Source organism: Triturus cristatus, chromosome 3_1 (assembly GCF_964204655.1).
Source record: "Triturus cristatus chromosome 3_1, aTriCri1.1, whole genome shotgun sequence".
NCBI lineage: Eukaryota > Metazoa > Chordata > Amphibia > Caudata > Salamandridae > Triturus > Triturus cristatus.
Genome location: NC_140583.1, coordinates 963,530,289 through 963,547,657, shown reverse-complemented (window position 1 = coordinate 963,547,657; position 17,369 = coordinate 963,530,289). Strand labels below are relative to the sequence as shown.

General features: G+C 44.2%; 1 protein-coding gene across 1 annotated transcript in view; it reads left to right on the top strand.

Moving 5' to 3' along the window:
* Positions 1 to 17,369, top strand: part of KIF5C (kinesin family member 5C) — a 532,213-nt gene that overhangs the window by 349,579 nt on the left and 165,265 nt on the right. Inside the window, exons 18-19 of the mRNA XM_085645609.1 lie at positions 9,747 to 9,823; positions 13,045 to 13,154. Coding sequence (XP_085501735.1) covers positions 9,747 to 9,823; positions 13,045 to 13,154 — 187 coding nt within the window. The remainder of the gene's footprint in view (positions 1 to 9,746; positions 9,824 to 13,044; positions 13,155 to 17,369) is intronic.

The window sequence follows — 17,369 nt, the reverse complement described above, 5'->3', positions numbered from 1 at the left end:
CTGCTCGGTCTATTCACCTCATGCATTCTGTTGGTCAACCATGCACACTGGCACATGAGGGTGCTCCAGTGGTGTCTCCGCAAGCAGTGGTATCAGCACAACGGGGATCTCAGGGAGTCAGTCAGGATCTCTAGAGAAGCTACAGCGGATCTGTCTTGGTGCAGCGTCGAGGGCTGTCTCAAGGAAAGCCCTTTCATCTTCCTCCATCGGTGGCCACAGTGATAACGGATGCCTCCACCCTAGGGTGGGGTGCTCATCTGGGGGATCTGGAGATCAAGTGTCTTTGGTCTCTAGAGGAAAGATTGTCTCATATCAATCTTCTAGAATTGCGGGCGATACGTTTGGCGCTCAAGGCTTTTCTCCCTTCCCTTCGCGGTCAGTCGGTTCAAGACCTGACGGACAACACTACCGCGATGTGGTATGTCAACAAGCAGGGAGGAGTAGGGTCGTATTGTCTCTGCAGAGAGGCTTTGAGACTCTGGTCCTGGGCTCAGGATGATCGGATTTGCTTGATGGTGAATCATCTGGCCAAGGTGCTGAAAATACGTGCGGACAGTCTTAGTCGACAGTTTTCCGCTGACCACGAGTGGAGGCTTCATCCAGAGGTAGTTCAGCACATCTTCCGGATGTGGGGGGCACCTCGGGTGGACCTGTTTGCCACTCAAGAGAATGCGCATTGCCCGTCATTCTGCAGTCTCCAGTTTCCGATGCAGGGGGCTTTGGGGGACGCGTTTCAGTTGAGTTGGGGCTCACAACTCCTTTACGCGTTTCCTCCCATACCCTTGATTCCTCGGGTTCTGAGGAAGATTCGTCAAGACTGGTCCCAAGTTATTTTAGTCGCCCCGGATTGGCCAAGAAGGGTGTGGTACACAGATCTACTTCACCTTTCGTTGCACCCTCTGCTCCGTCTACCTCTCAGGGCAGACCTCCTCTCGCAGTCAGAGGGGCAGGTGCTACACCCCCACCCCCACCTCCAGAGCTTGCGCCTTCATGCCTGGAGATTGAATGGGGCAACCTGAGTTCCTTCTCTCTCTCGCCGGACGTACTATCTTCCAGGCGACACTCCACTAAGTCGATTTATTCCTATAGATGGTCTAAATTTGTAAAATGGTGTGGAGAGAGATCCATTGACCCTTTGAAAGCCCATCTTTCTAATGTCCTTCAGTTTGCTCTTTCCTTGGCTCAGCAGGGTTGTGCTGTGGCCACGGTTAAGGGCTATTTATCAGCCTTATCGGCTTTTCTGTGTCTTCCAGATCAGCCATCGTTATTTAAATCTCCTATTGTTTTAAGATTTATCAAAGGTCTTACTAATAGGTTTCCACCTACTCCCTTTGTAATGCCTCAGTGGGACCTTAACCTTGTTTTACCTTTTTTGATGGGGTCCCCTTTTGAGCCCCTTCATAGCTGCCCTTTGAGGCTGTTGTCCTTTAAAACGGTCTTTCTTGTAGCCATAACCTTGGCAAGGAGGGTGAGTGAGCTTCAAGCTCTTAGTTCTAAACCCCCGTTTTTAACCTTACATGCTGAAAGGATGGTCCTCAGGACCAGGGCTGCTTTCCTTCCTAAGGTAGTTACTCCCTTTCATCTGGAGCAGTCCATTACTCTCCCTGTGTTTTATCCTCCCCCTTCCAAAGAGGAGGAGAGACTTCACCGCTTGGACCCTAAAAGAGCAGTGAGCTTTAATTTGTACAGAACAAAAGATTTTCGTTTGGAAGATCAGCTCTTCGTGGGCTTTATTGGACACTCAAAAGGCAAAGCTGTGCGCAAGTTCACTCTGTCCAGATGTATCATCCTAACCATCAAGATCTGCTACGCCCTTGCTGGTAAGGTTCCTCCTGAGGGTATTAGAGCTCATTCAACTAGAGCTAAATCTTCCACCTCTGCTTTGACCAGGGGTGTTCCAGTTGCAGACATTTGCAAGGCCTCTACTTGGGCCTCCCTCCATACTTTCGCAAAGCATTATTGCTTGGACTCTGAGATGAGGAGGGAGGGCCATTTTGCACGCTGTGTCTTGTAGGACTTTTTGGTATAGGAAGGTGGACACCCTCCTCCAGGAGCGGGACTGCTGTGGGAATCTATTCACAAGGTGAGGAATCCACTGGCAGATGTATCCATCAGAAGAACAAGTTACTTACCTTCGGTAACGCTTTTTCTGGTGGATACAGTATCTGCCTGTGGATTCCTCACTGACCCACCCGCCTCCCCGTTGTCCACCTTTTTAACCTTAAAGAATGCCTTGTTTGACATGTTTGATTTACATTGTATCTTCTTTCATTCTGGTACTTTTATAGGAAATGCTCATGTTCTTTAGCTTTCCTTTTGATTATGTTCTATGCATATTTTTTGTTGTGTACTGTGTATACTGTTGTCGGTCCACCTGTTCGCCTCGGAGGCAGGAAAAAATGGGTGGAACTGACGTAATCACGCCGACGTGGCTCTCTTATGGCTCCGGTGACGTCATATGGAGTCGCGAGCGGAGCCGTGGTATTATGACGTCCACATCGGCGCGGAGAGCTGGGAAAAAATTCAGTGGAATCTGGCGCAGGGGATATTCACAAGGTGAGGAATTCACAGGCAGATACTGTATCCACCAGAAAAAGCGTTACGGAAGGTAAGTAACTTGTTCATTCGGTATAAAGGGGTTTGTTGGTGAAGAGCTTTATGCGTGATGCATTCAGTCTTATAGAGGCATCTTCCTTCAACGGGGAACCAATATAAGGCTTTAAGGGCTGGGGAGATGTGATCAAATCGATTACAATCAGTGATGAGGCTTGATAGTTGTGAGAAGACTGGTGCCTTAATCACTGTTCTGAAGACAGCTGGAGGGACAGTAGGAGTAGTTGAGAGGAGGCAGTTGGCATGATAGCGGTTGTGATTATTATTTGACAAAGGTGGCACTGGTGGTACAAAAAAGAGGACCAATTTTTTTTTTTGTGTGTTCACTTTTAGGGAGCTCACTAAGGTAAGAAGCTTTTCCAGGAATATTTTCAGGCTTTTATTATTCAGGTAAAGTTGAATATTGCAGCTCATTGGTTAATAGTGAGCTGTTTTACTTGAAGAAACTGACTAAGAGTTTCATGTTAAGACTGGATCGAGATGGATTAGAAGGAAGGATAGATGATATTTACAAGTATATTTTTACAAACTGGGTGTATACCAATCAGTCTATGATTCATCTCTCATTCCCAATTCCGTAGAATAGGATGCTAAGACTTATCTTTTGGCCACTTCTATTAAATGATGCTAACAGGTCAGGCAGCACCAGAAAGTATGCCTCGCTTACCTCTCTTGTTTTTAGAATGCCAGCCAGCATTTGGAGGGTGGCTAATTCCTGCTTCATTTGAGGTGGAAGACCGATTGCTTGGAGTTTGACAGCTCATTTGTGGAGCTCTGTGGTAGAAGCTGTATTTTTCTAGCATCAAATGTTTTGAGACTAAAAGGGTCACTTAGATCTTGCTGAGATGGCAGAACCACTGGTGGTTCTCCTGCTAAGGCAATTTTGCTTTCCCCTGACTTATTTAGAGGCTGAGGAACCGCTAATTGTTTGCCTATGGAGCCTCTGCCAGTGGTCATTCAGAAACTGCAACCTATTGGCTACAGGGTTATTGTATGGCATTGATTTCTGACAGCATTTCTCCAGCAATGTCTGCAAAAGCACCTTTCATTAGAAATAGATGGTCGCTGCAGCAGCCAACTTATGATAGGGATTAAGGTCTGCCCCAGTGTTGTTGCAGGCAAGGCATCCACCACCCAGTGGCCTAGATGAACAACACTCTGCCATCTAAATGGCCTCCTAATTTCCAATTTTTAGAAGTCCATGTGATCTAGTTTAGGCTTTTTAGTATAGATGTACTCTCCCCAGTTCTTTTATGATCTTTAGGGTGGCCTTAATATATAGTATAGTAGTAAGTGAGATAATTGGTAAATTGCACAATGTCCCTGTAAATAATTTTGACTTTAAGTCTCCAGAGAGATGCCAAATAGAAATGTCTTTCATGTGTCTTCTTGTAATTTTCTTTAGCTTCACCTGGCCTTCTATTTATAGTCTTGAATAATTGCCTGGAATGGTAGTATGTGATGGTGTGCCCTATCTAGTTTAATAGGTTTGTCTTGGTTTCTGGGGTAATAAGTAAAGATAATGCCTATATTGTGGGCCTACCGGGATCCAAGTTAGGATCATATTTCTTGTTGTTTTGAGGTAAGTGAGGTTTTGTTAATTGTTGGATATGGAAATTCCTTAAAAACTATTGGTAGAGTAGTGTAGCAACATGGAAGACACAATGTCATTGAAATGCTTGGGGATGGAACAATTTTGATCGAGTGAGCAGTATATTTTTTGAAAACAGATGTTCTGTGCTGGATCGATCATAACTTATGTTTGTTTCAGGAGGGTGAAAATTGGGGGATCTGTTACTATTCAGTTTCATGTTTTTTGTGTTTGATAACTAGGTGTCTTCCATTTTGTTTGGTTTATCCTTGTAAAGCAGGGTGCATCCACCTGGCCTTAGGATATATAAAATGTGTGGGTAGATGGAAGAGACAAGGTTCCATTATTAAGAAGTATGTCTAAGTCGGGTTACCATTATGAGTTCGGCTATTTCAGAAATGTGGGCTTTGAACTCATCTTGTAGTGTTTGCTATGCAGGGTAAACTGTCTGTGCAGGGGGCTGTGCATAGTTCATTTGTGGTTGTTAGAAATTGGGGTTTCTTGTTGGCAGAGTATGCACTCTGGCCAAGCAGGTACCACAACTCTAGTCAAGGTAAGTAAGTTATACACTGAGAATAACCTATGCTCACCCTGTGGTAGCTTGGCACAGAGCAGTCCGGCTAACCTAAAGAGGGAATGTGTAAAGTATGTGGGACAAGGCCTCATTCACATTTCACCTTTAATAGTCCTAGCTCAGCTGGTGAATTGTTCATCAATGTCCTGTAAACACCTGTGATATAGCTTTTAATTTAGGGGGTACGGTCAGTATTCTATTTTCATGGGGGGATAGCTCCTTTAACTTCAGCAGTTCTTCTTTTTGCCTACCGAGGGCATGTGTCAATTGAATATATTCAAGCATTTGCGTGTCCTGTAAGGGATACTCCTCCTTAAGTTCTCCATATGATTTCTTTGCTTTGGATCCTCAGATGTCCTCTCATTTTGGAGATCTCCATTAAATCCCATTTTTGAAACCATTTGAATGCTCCTACCTCCTGAGGCGGGGAGGTTGTTAGTGTGTGTATGTGTGTAGATCACAGATTAAGAAAAAGGTTCATTTTCCAGTTTTAGGATCTAACTTGTCGGGAAATTGCGTGTTGCTTTTGGAACAGAACATTACTTCAGGCTTCACTTCAAATGGGCCTCCAACACCCTCTCCCAAGACCTATGCGACGACAAATTGAATTCTTGAGCAACAAAATCAATAACAAGCATTAACACTCAACACCCATCAGCCTCGCCTACCCATAAAAAAACATGGAACCACCTTGGAAAACAGTCACCACAGAAGAGACAGCCAACATCATGGGAGCCATCAAATTCGGAGCCGCGATTGGCCCACTGTCCCTACCACATCTTAAACATGGGTGCCTCCGTGATCAGTGTAGCATTCAGCTGCATCCTGAACACCTTCATCACCACTGCATTGTTCCCAGAGGCCTGGAAACTCACACCGGTCAATATACTTCTATTACCATACCTAGCCAAGTTCATGGAGAAAGCCATCAGCAAGCAACTCACTCCAACTCAATCAGGCTTCAGACCCAGGCACAGCACTGAGCCCTCATCGAAGCAAACAATGAGATCAGGGTGATCCTTGACCAAGGAAAAACAATGGCTCCATCCTGCTCAACCAATCAGTGGCCTTCGACACAGTCTTCTCCTTCACCCTGATAAAAAGGCTACACAAAACAGGCAATCAAGGACCCGCTCTCAATTGGATCTACTCCTTCCTCATGGGAAGAACACAAAAAGTCAGCATGTCAAACTACACGTCGAAGCCAGAAACGTCGTCTTTGGAATACCCCAAGAGTCATCTCTCAGCCCGAATTTAACATCTTCATGACCCCAGTGGCCAACATCAAATCGTGTGGCATCAACATTTTTTTCCCACCCAGAAGACACTCAACTGATACTCTCCCTGACAGACAAGATTCCCATGACAAAAAACAAGTTCACCACCTGCAGAACCACAGAAGCCACCTGGATGAGATCCAACTGTCTCAAGCTCAATTCAGACAAGACCGAAGTTAAGATTTTTGGAAGGAAAGACCTTTGCTTGAGGTTTCACCTGGTGGCCATGCAGACCTTGATTCCATGCCATGTCCCACAACCAACACTAGAAACGTAGGAATCATCATAGTTAACAAGCTCGACATGATAGCCCAGATAAACACAGTGACCACCTGTTTCCACTTCCTGAGGATGTTGTGAAAAATCTTCAAGTGGCTATCAAAGAACACCAGCAAAGCTGATACACAGGCCATTATAACCAGCAGACTTGACTATGGAAACACATTCTATGCAGGAATTAAGAAACAGCTCCTGAACAGGCTTCAAACCATCTAAAATGCTGCAGCAAGAATCATCCTCAACACACCACGCCACACCCACATCACTCCACACCTCAAGGAACTTCACTGGCTCCCATATACTAACGCACTCAGTTCCAACTCCTCACACACACATACAAAGCACTACACAACATTGGCCCACCTACCTCAACGGCTGCATACACATCTTCCAACTATCCAGGTACGTCCGCTCATTCATATTCTCGCTAACACAGGTACCCCACATACACAAAAAGAGAGCAGGAGGTTGCACATTTTCCTACATCTCTCCCAAAGCATGGAGCGACCTCCTACAGCACATCGGAGCCTCTTCATCCCTTGCTCAGTCCCGCAAGAAGCTGAAGACCTATCTTTTCAAATACATTCTCCCTGGGAGAGTGCCGCCTACCCACATGCAAACCAACTTGATACTCTCATGGGAGATAAGAGCTCTATACAAATGTGCATAGCATGACGTATATCTGCTCCAGATTTCCACTTTGACATGGTGCAGCCAGCCGGGAAAAGCAGAATGGGACACTTGTGGATTAAGAATGTTTTGCTTTTGTTCCATGGGGTTGCACCTTGGATTGCAGAGCGGCTGGGGACAACACCGGTTGCTACTGTCTGTTCTGTGGAGGAAGGCCTTTGAGGCAAAGCAGTCCAGAGCTCAGAATGCAGGGTTTGCTTCTGCCTTTCTGAACAGATTAGGCTGATCTGATGATGTTTGAGTTTGGTTCAGCCCAGAGTGTTTGAGGTAGTCTTGCCCATATTATCCCACCGCTGAACACCAATTAATGTTGGAAATACTCCACTCCCACACCGGAAAGGGTTGGTGGTAACGGGGTCTTTCGAGGACATACAGTGGTAGCTTGGCTCGAGTGGTCAGGAATCAGGCACCGTGCTAAGCATACGTCATACCCATACAATAACCATGCGTGCATCCGTTCCAAAAACGACTCTACACCGTAAAAATTATGAAAATATCTTTCTTTATCTTCTTTTTCTCTTAGTTGCTGATTAGATAAATATTAACACAATCACAATATACAAGGCTTTTTAAAATAGTGCAGGTCAAATAAATACTGTCTTAATGATTCAGTAAATAGGGGTGATCATAAATAAGGAAGGCATAAATATAAGTGCAATACATACAGGCAATTAAATATTCTGAGGCAATAAATACTGTAAACCAATAAATATTGTGCGACCATAAATACTGTGGAACAATAAATACAGTGAAGCAATAAATAGGTTAAATACAATAAATACAGTGCCCTCAATAAATAATTAAAAGCTGACAGTGACACTCATAGAATCAGATCACATTTAAATTTCTATGGGCTGATTTGGCCCCAGGCACAGCTTGTAGTTATGTGGATGGCTTGAGGGTGTCTACTCCCTGGCTTGGACAAGGCTGAGGCCTAAACTGAGGTAGATCAAGGGGGGAATACTAGAGACCTGGCTCTCTCACTCTACACAACCCCTCTGAATTAGTCTCAGCTCACCCCTGGCACAATCAAGCTGGTTCCAGCACCTCTCTAACTCCTAGAGTAGTCTCTTAGGATTCCACAGGGCCTTAGGCGCCCTCTATTCCACTTACTGCCCTTTTTCTGAAGCTCCGACGCCGCGGGAGTCGTGTCGACGCCGTGAGGCGGTTCCGGTTCGATGTCGGCAGCCTCGGCACAATGTCAGTTCTTGACGACGCCGGTAGGCGGTTCCGGTTCGATGTCGGCGGCCTCGGCTCGATCTCGACCTCCGATTCGATGACGTCGGGCAGTCTTGGCTCGATGTCGACTTCGGGCGGCTCCGGTCCGATGGCGACCTCAGGTTCGATGACGTCGGCCGGCCTTGGCTCGGTGTCGACTTCCGGCGGCTCCGGAGTGCGATCCCCACTCCCGACCTCCGGTGCTCCTCTCCTCAGGTTCCGGCGACTCCGGAGTGCGACCTCACTCCCGACCTCCGGGGCTCCTCTCCTCAGGTTCCGGCGACTCCGGAGTGCGATCTCCACTCCCGGCCTCCGGCACGCTTCACCTCGGTCTCCGGCGACTCCGGAGGGCGGACTTCACTCCCCCGTCGACGCCGCTCACTCGACCTCGGGTGACTTCCTCCTCGACCTCTGGTACTCCTCACGACCTCCGTCGGCGCCCTCTCTCGACCTCCGGCGGCTCCGGGTACGACGTCTGCTTTTCCAGTCAGCGCCGCTTCTCCACCTCGGGCTCCGGGTCTCTAGCTTCTCGACGTCGGACTCCAGGGAAACCAGTATCCAGGTCAGGATCTTGCTGTTCTTGGATTCTAAGGCCTGTTCCTGCTGTCCAGGTCCTTAAGATGGTTTTTCTTGCTTCTTCCCACACAGGGCTCCAGGCTGGGCTCAGTCAGTAGGGACTAGTATGGGTTTATGGACCCCACTCCAGGCACAAGTTTCCACCCCTGCTGCCTCACTCCTTCCTCCTTCAGGTTTCTGCTGCTCACTCCTCACCAGTCAGGTGCCAACTGCCAGCTCCAACTGCCAACTCTCTGTCTTAGCTTCCCAACATTCTAAACCGCCTCCAACTGTCACAGGGTTCTGGAATGTTCTGGAAGGTGCTAGTAGGTTCCAGTGGGTGCTGGTGATGTCACAGGTGGCCACCATTTTGTGCTCCAGGCCCTCAGACAGAAGTTCCAGGGGTAGATAAAATGGCTCCCTGAATCTGCAGCAACACTAAAAAGTCTGGTGGTTCCCAAAAAGGAAAAATTCTAACAGGGCTTGAGGCAAAAGTGGGACAAAATAAATAATGATGAGGAGGGACCACCCAAAGGGCTGACAGGTCTAACATGAACAGATTAGGCTGATCTGATGATGTTTGAGTCTGGTTCAGCCCAGAGTGTTTGAGGTAGTCTTGCCCATATTATGATGGGATGAAAGTGGCATAACGTGGCACATTCTCGGGCCAAATTGGGCTTGGGGTGAAGACATGAAGGATGTGATAGAAAACCTTCAGAGTGAGTGGCATGGATGACAACATTTAAAGGAATTGCATAGGATACACTGCAGAGAGCATTACAGTAGTAAGTGGAGAGGCTGAAAGATGTCTCATCTGTTAGAAGTACAAAGATTGTGTTGGGCGGTGCATTACGGTGCTAACTAGAACATGTGTCATAATAAACAACACATGTTTATAGTTAATGTCATGAACGTTTGCTCATTTTCTTTTTTATTTATACTCGGACAGAAAAAATGCATGAAGTCTCATTCATGGATAAAGAGAAGGAACATCTGACCAGGCTCCAGGATGCTGAGGAAATGAAGGTATCTGTTTTCTTGTATTTTTGTGAATTTCTTTCATTACATGTAAACAAGACTCAATATGAATTTCCTTGCTGCAATAATAATGTTCTGGGTAAATCATGAAATGTTTTAGACAACCCAGGAGCCATTTCTGGGTGTTAATCTGTTGATTGCATTGTATGTGATTGTTTTTATAGCTTTTCTGCAGTGGCATTATGCATCACTAGGTGGAAATTATTTCAGATAGGAAATTGAATTACATGTCCTTGCTGTATAAATGAGAGCCTCTATTAAAGCCATAATGTGGTAGTGCGTGTTCGCAAATGCATATCACATTGATCATTTTTATTCCAGATCTCGATTTCCTTTCCTTGAAATAAAACATTTGCAGGGCAGTTCATTGCTGCTCTCTGAAGTGCCCATTTCCCAGATACTTGTCTGCGGCTTCCCTCCTTCGCAGCTTCTTATCTCCCTATCGCTTCCTTCTGTCCCTGCTACTTGAGTCCCTTTTTAGTCCCTCCGCCATCTGAGCTACTCCTTGTGCCTCCAACCAGGTACTCATGTTCTTGTAGTCTCTCCCCCCCCCCACATCCCAGCAATTTGCATCTTCTAAGCCCCCCCACCCCCCAACAGCTGCTTATTCTGGCATTTCTCCAGGTTACCCATTTGATTTCAGTAGTGGTATAAGCATAGACATCATTACACCAAAATGCCATGGGTAGCAGAAACGACATCACACACCATTTGACCTTTACTTTCACTCGCACACTTAATCATACACCCACATTCACACAAGCACACACTGTCTCTCACATAAACACATTGTCACCCGCAAGCATGCACACAACCTACATTTATAAAACTTGCTTAGCTTGCCTCCGTTACCATGGGGAGGTCATGTTCCATATAATTGTACTCCTTTTTTGTGTGAATATTATATTATTATTCACTATTTGTGTAATAAAAAATTGACCGAACAAAAAAATGTCGACGAACCCCAATCAACATCCGTAGGTACGAGTAGACCCCTGTGTTCCTGGCACTGTTTTCCCCACCTTTGAGGCCAGGGGTTGCAGAGGCAGTGGCAGGCGTAGCAAGGCGCAAATCAGGGGTTGCAGCAGCTACCTCTAAATGACATCCATTGGTTTAAAGAGGACAAATCTCTGGAGGCAAACGCTGACACATCTGTCGTGTTAACCCCATTCACACTGTGCCTTACCTGTATCTCCTTCCTCTTGACTCTGTGTGTTTTTCTGCCACCGACATGGTGTTCAGTCGCCTGTCTCCTCTTTTTCCACTCCCTGACCATGTTGGATCCCTCTACTCGTTTGCCATGCACGCTACTCTGTCCCCTGGTGTCTTCCTCCTTAACTAGATCTGCTTCCAATCCTAATTTCCAGTTACGAAGTCGTGTGTTCCCCCGTCTGTTTTCTTTCACACCTTTTTGAGAGCAGTTCCTTAAACAGGAAGCTAAGTCTCAATTGTGCATTCCCTCTTGTCCCCCCCTTGATGTTTGTGCCCCATTAACCATCACTCCGCTCCTCTGTTCACCTCACCCCTCCCCATTTACCGTTATGGTGATCGGTTCTCAGTTTGGCTTTCCTTTGCCACTCTCTAAGCTCCATCCCATTCTTGCCCCCATCCATGTGCCATCTGTCAGCTTCATGTTGATGCATTGTTTAGCTCACCATACCTGTCATGGTGGAGAATCCACTGTTCTCTTTCACTCCTGCAGTCAATAGTTTAGAAACAACTCCCATCTACCTTTTACACCAATATATTAATGAAAATGTACTTCCATGTACAGTCTTCCGAAATAACAATTACTTTGTTTATCCCTTTTGTGCTTTGACTGACTTTTGGGAGGAGTTGTAGATCTAAAATGCGAAATACACATGTTCTAATTGCTAAAAGGAATCGCTGAAATGAAATAATATTCTGATGTGATGTAAAGGACTATTGTTGGCCTTCACAATCAATGGCCTTTACCCTTCATGCGCCAAAGTATAAGAACTGAAAAAGGCTAAGTTTAGTCACAAGAAAATGTGCCAGACAAGTAAAGTGGGTAGGTACCCAATGTTCTATATACTTCACTGCTAAATAAGATTTCTGTCCCATGGCATCTGAAAGCTGACCTTGCTGCTGTCGGTGCTTTATGTGTGTGTGTGTGTGTGTGTGTGTGTGTGTGTGTAGTTGTGTCTGTCTTACTTTGTGTATGTGTGTATTGGAAGCCTGCGCTGCTGCAGCCTTTGTTGTACCAGTTATTTATGCATGTGTGTGGGTGGGTGATCCGGCATTGCTGTTGCTGTACTTGTCCAGTGTGTGTCAGAAGCTTGAAACGCGCCTTTCTGTAGTATGTCACTGCTGCATGTGTATGCACGGATGGATTTACTCTGCTGAGAATTATGTACCTCTTGTGCAGAAGGGAAGCTTACACTACTGGTCCCAAGTTGTTTTTATTCTATGCATAAAGAAACTTGTACTGCTTCGGTCTACTATGTAATTTCGAAGCCTGCAGTGCAATTTTACTATACTAAAGCCCCTTTGTCAGTACTTGTACATGGATATACAAAAGAAAGCCTTACACAAATGCTTGGCATCGTACTTCATTAAGGCTAAAATATAAATGCCAAAAATCCGTCTTAAAAAAAAAAAGTGAAGTTTTTAATTGCAAATGTGAGAATGTTTTAATAATACGCTTGCAGCATATGGCTCATTAATATGTGAAGTTGGACAATCTGATGTTTTCTAGTACAGCATCTGTATGCTGCTTCTCAAATTAGTTAGTTTTCAATAATGCATTGTAATATTGACTTTGGGACGTAGAAATTAAAGGAAAGTCACACTGATTGAGTGTGCATCCATGAATCTAACGTGATAGAATGGTGTTTCAAAACAATTTCAAGAAAGCAAACATATATTTATTTAAATGCCCTCATCTTTTTGCACTGTCCTTAAGGCAATAAACCTACGTTTTCACATAATTAAATTATGATAAATTATCATGCATCAGTATTTGTTATAATATGCTTTATCGCTTTTGTGATTCTTTATATATTCGCTACCTATGTGTTTCTAGGCCATCATCTTAAAGTATATTTACATATCTCCTCACTTTTTTCCAGGATACATGCATCGTTTGATTAAAGAGATATAAGATTGATAGGTTATTGGCTAAGGTATATTTAGTATGGTAAAGTCATATGGATTTTGTGAGTAAAATTATTGTCTTCACGATTTAGAATACCCTGGAGCAGCAGATGGAGAACCACAGGGAAGCCCACCAGAAGCAGCTCTCCAGACTGCGGGACGAGATTGAGGAGAAGCAGAAAATCATTGACGAGCTCAAAGAGTAGGTTACATCTCCTGTTATGTCAGTTGCAAAGACATGGGTTATTGACACTCCTTTATAAAAAACCTGGTTTCTAAGAGGTGATTATCAGACCATTGAAAATGCAGTGTAATGACATCCATAATTTATTCTATTCAAAGGTAGCTTTTTGGCACTAGGTGAGACTTTTACTGTTCACAACAATGACCCCCTTGCACTACTCCATCCACTGAGCAACTGAAAAAATCAATAAGTGCACCTACATTTTAAATGCAACTATTTTAAGTACATAAGACATGTTAAAATAGTATTATACTCTCATACCCCTTAACTCTTTTGAGCGGTTAGCTTACTTTGACTCCAGTTGCCCCTGTCTTCACCCATGACTTTTCAATGCTATCTAGTTAACCCGTGTTTACTATTTTTATAACTGTATTTTTCTGCACCATTGGTTCTTTATATCTCAGTGTTACGTCATTGTTTGCATTTCTCGGCATAGGTTGCAGGTTTAAGACCACCTTGGAGGTGTAGGGATCCGTTCAAGGACAATGAAATATTGTAATAACCTATATTTTAATACTAAAGTGCACTGCATTATTACTAGACAAGCAATCAATTAAGTACGCTAGAGTAACACTCATCCCAGTACACATCTAGCATAAACCAAGACTACAGTAAAAGAAGGTGCACACAAATGAGCAGCTCAAGAGTGAGATGGTAGAAAAATATAGCTGCTAAGCCTTGAGTTCACTTATTTCATTTTAATTAATGTTCTCCAGATGATTTGTCAGTGTCTTCAAAATTCTTTGCCCCTAAATCCTTATTTGAAATTCTGGTGTAAAGAAATAGCTCCAATATACCACAACTGAACTTTAATAGGAAACTGACTACATTTTGAATAATCGCTTATTGGCATTTTATGATAATCATAATCAATAGATTTTTAGAATCCAGAAAATGTATTATTAACTATTAAGGAGGGGATTATTTGGAAGGAAACTAATTAATATATGTTATTCAGCACTGGAATGATTGATGAAATGATTGATTCTCCAGTTGTGTCAACTTCCCACTGGTTTCGTGGCTGAACTAAAGGGATCATGTAAGTTGGCAGAGGTCACACTTACCAAGAAAGCTGAAAAGAAGCCGAATTCAATTCAGTGATTAAGCTATATAGCTTGTGCCCCCTTCCCTTAGCCCACCAGTACATACACTGCCAATGATCAGGGTTTTGGCTCTAGATGTGGCAGTTCTCTATCTGCTGTGACTACGGAGGATGCTGCACATCATGAGGTTTGAGATTAGACGTTGTGTTGTGGATTGTAATTAAGAGAACACAAAACATAGCAAATTCATCTATGGAATGTGATATAGCAAGTAATTAAAGTTGCTTTATTTCTGGTTAAAAAGAAATTCAAACAAAATAAAGTACCTTGCGGTCATTTCTTTTCACTTTCTGATGTGCATTTTTGTACAAGATTCCCACATATTGTGGACTAATTTATTTTAGTTGTACCTGCAAACCTAGTTTTACTCCATTCCATTTCAAATAGAGAAGCGTTTTCCCGTGGATAGTGCAGTGGGTGTCACGGGCAGCTGGACCTATGCACTAGAATATGTACTCAATAACATTGTACTAGTCTCTAATCACATATAGATACACAATAAGAGAATCCCATGACTTTACAGAGAGTCTACGAGATCAGTCAGGGTCGGCTTTAGGGCAGTGCGGCTGGTGCGGTCGCACTGGGCGCTGACCTGTGGAGGGGGCGCCGACCTCAGTGGGGTGCTGTGTTTAGCAATAGCTTATGATTGGAGAGATAAGGGCACTTTTACCTGGTGGTAGTGAGAGAATCTGAGGAGGCAATCATGGGGTGTGGGGGTGCCAAAAATGATTCCCGCACTGGGCGCCACCAGTTCTAAAGCCGGCCCTGAGATCAGTATGCACGCCATGGTCTATTTTGTTAATTTCAGAGGCATATTATTTGTTATAACCTGCTATGGTTTACCCACTCTCCCCGCCATAATCTTCAAACTCTGCACTCATTTGAATCTCATTTGCTGAGATTGAGTTTCTATATTTGGGGTTAGCCAAGACCTTTTGAGTTAAATATAATATATGTGTGTATATATAATGTTTATCACAGCCAGCCCTCTTAATCCATTGATCTGATGTTGTGCCATTCACATTTGTCTCTGCCTACTACAGTACAGAGCATGGGGCAGTGGGGTAGCCCGCTTCAGGTACCTTCACTGTGAGTGAGGGCATCCTGCTCTTGCAGTAGTGCATCCACACACACATAGTAGTTCCCTTCAGTGCCAGGGACTACTATGGTAATATGTTTTGGTTGTGAAGTGGCCACACCGTCTTGAAACAGTGAAAACGTGAATATACAAAGCCCAAAACAGATAAAGCAGTTTGGGAAGTATAGACACTTATATATTTATAGTGGGTGAGAAGAAAATGAGGCCAGCTCTGTAATTGATGAGTAATATCCGTCCAACATCGGTATATTGGTGGTTGCTACCACCTTACTGACATCTGCTGTGCTGATTACTATTTTAACCTTAAATGCTTTGTCAATCACCGACTGACCTAAGAACCTGGTATTAAAAGTACATATTTTTAAACACTCCAATTGTGGCCCAAATAGTTTTCAATTATGTAGCACTTGCTGTTACCTATTTGTTATAATATAAGTGAAGCTAATAGTATGTGACACCCTCTGTGTATAAACAATAATTCTAGTGGGGTTTGAGGCTTATTCAATGTAAAATGACACCAGGCTCTCATAAATGGAGTAGATAAATAGTATCATTAAAAAAGCAAAGATTAAAATTCAAACCAGTGAGCCATGTTAGGGTGTCTTGCTGTTCCCCAATATAATCTGTAAAAGGTACTTTACCACATGTCCAAATATTCACTAACATTTTGCTTAGTTTTGTAGTACAGATTCAACATAGAATGATGCTTGTCTGGTCCAGTCTGTCTGAAACAGGCTATGCCAGTTCCACAATGATCACTTCATGTGTTAGGGGGGGGAGGCAGGGAGGGGGGGGGGAAGAACTTGCCTACTGCTCGGGCTGAATTATACTCTTCTCGGAGTACGGAAGTCAACAGCCCATTAAATGCTGCATGAAATTTGACTGAAAACCAGTGTGTGTCTGGGGTCTTATTCTTAGACTTTAACTTGATAGCCCTTCTGATCTGCTGCTGAGTGAATGGGACTTGAATGTCCATTCTTTGAATTCCAGAGAACGTCTGGAAGGGCCTGTCATTCATGAAAGTTAACAAGTGTTTTACTCCCATGGGGAGGAGCTGTGTAAAGTGTGCCATAATACTTATCAAATATATAGTTTATGGTAGCCTGTGTGTGGCTCGGCTCTGCCGTCTCATCCCTCAGTGCCATCTCAGGCATTTGCGGTGCCGCTATTGAAAGGAAACTCACCAGCAGCCTGCCCATCCTGTTGCCGCCTCGATGTTGCTGAGCAGTGAACTCCATATTGTCCAGAGTCTGCAATCTATGCAGCATATCACCATATTTGTTTTAGGAAGTCGTCACTCTATTTTGCTCCCAGGATCAGTCACAGCCTCCTTTTCTAGGGCATGAAGATTATCTTCTATCTGCCTAACATTCAACAGTGTTATCCTAGTGCCCATATTCATGCTAACACATACTCACTGGTCACATCTAAATGCCTCTCATTCTGCTTATAGGTCACCAACCATCCATTCATATTCTTTGAAGTAATTGACAATCGAGTCCCTCACTATGCTCCAAAAGGCGGCGCCATGCAATGCTGCCTCTGGTAACCAGCAATGGGCAGTGATCTGACAGTGGTCAGTATCCGAAACCTTGCACAGTCAGTGTTGTGAGGATAAAATGTTCCAGCATCGCAGGTAGATTATTATTGGACAAAGAATAGAAATTCTGTGCTATTCAGATGAACCGAAGGCAGTACAACCACCACCAGCACTATCACCACTCACTGAAATGTGCATATCTCATGTTAACCATGTTCTGTAGAGGCGGGTTTGGCATGCCTAGTATATTGTCAACCATGCACTTGTAGTCCCAACCCCACAAAGTTGGTATTGGGTTATCTGGTAGTAACATGATTGCCACTTGTTCTAGAAACGCTACAGCGATGCATGAGGGGCATGTATGCACATGATCTGCAGCCTCTGCCATCTAATTTGCTCATGACCGCCAAAAACTGACCCTCAGCATCTAA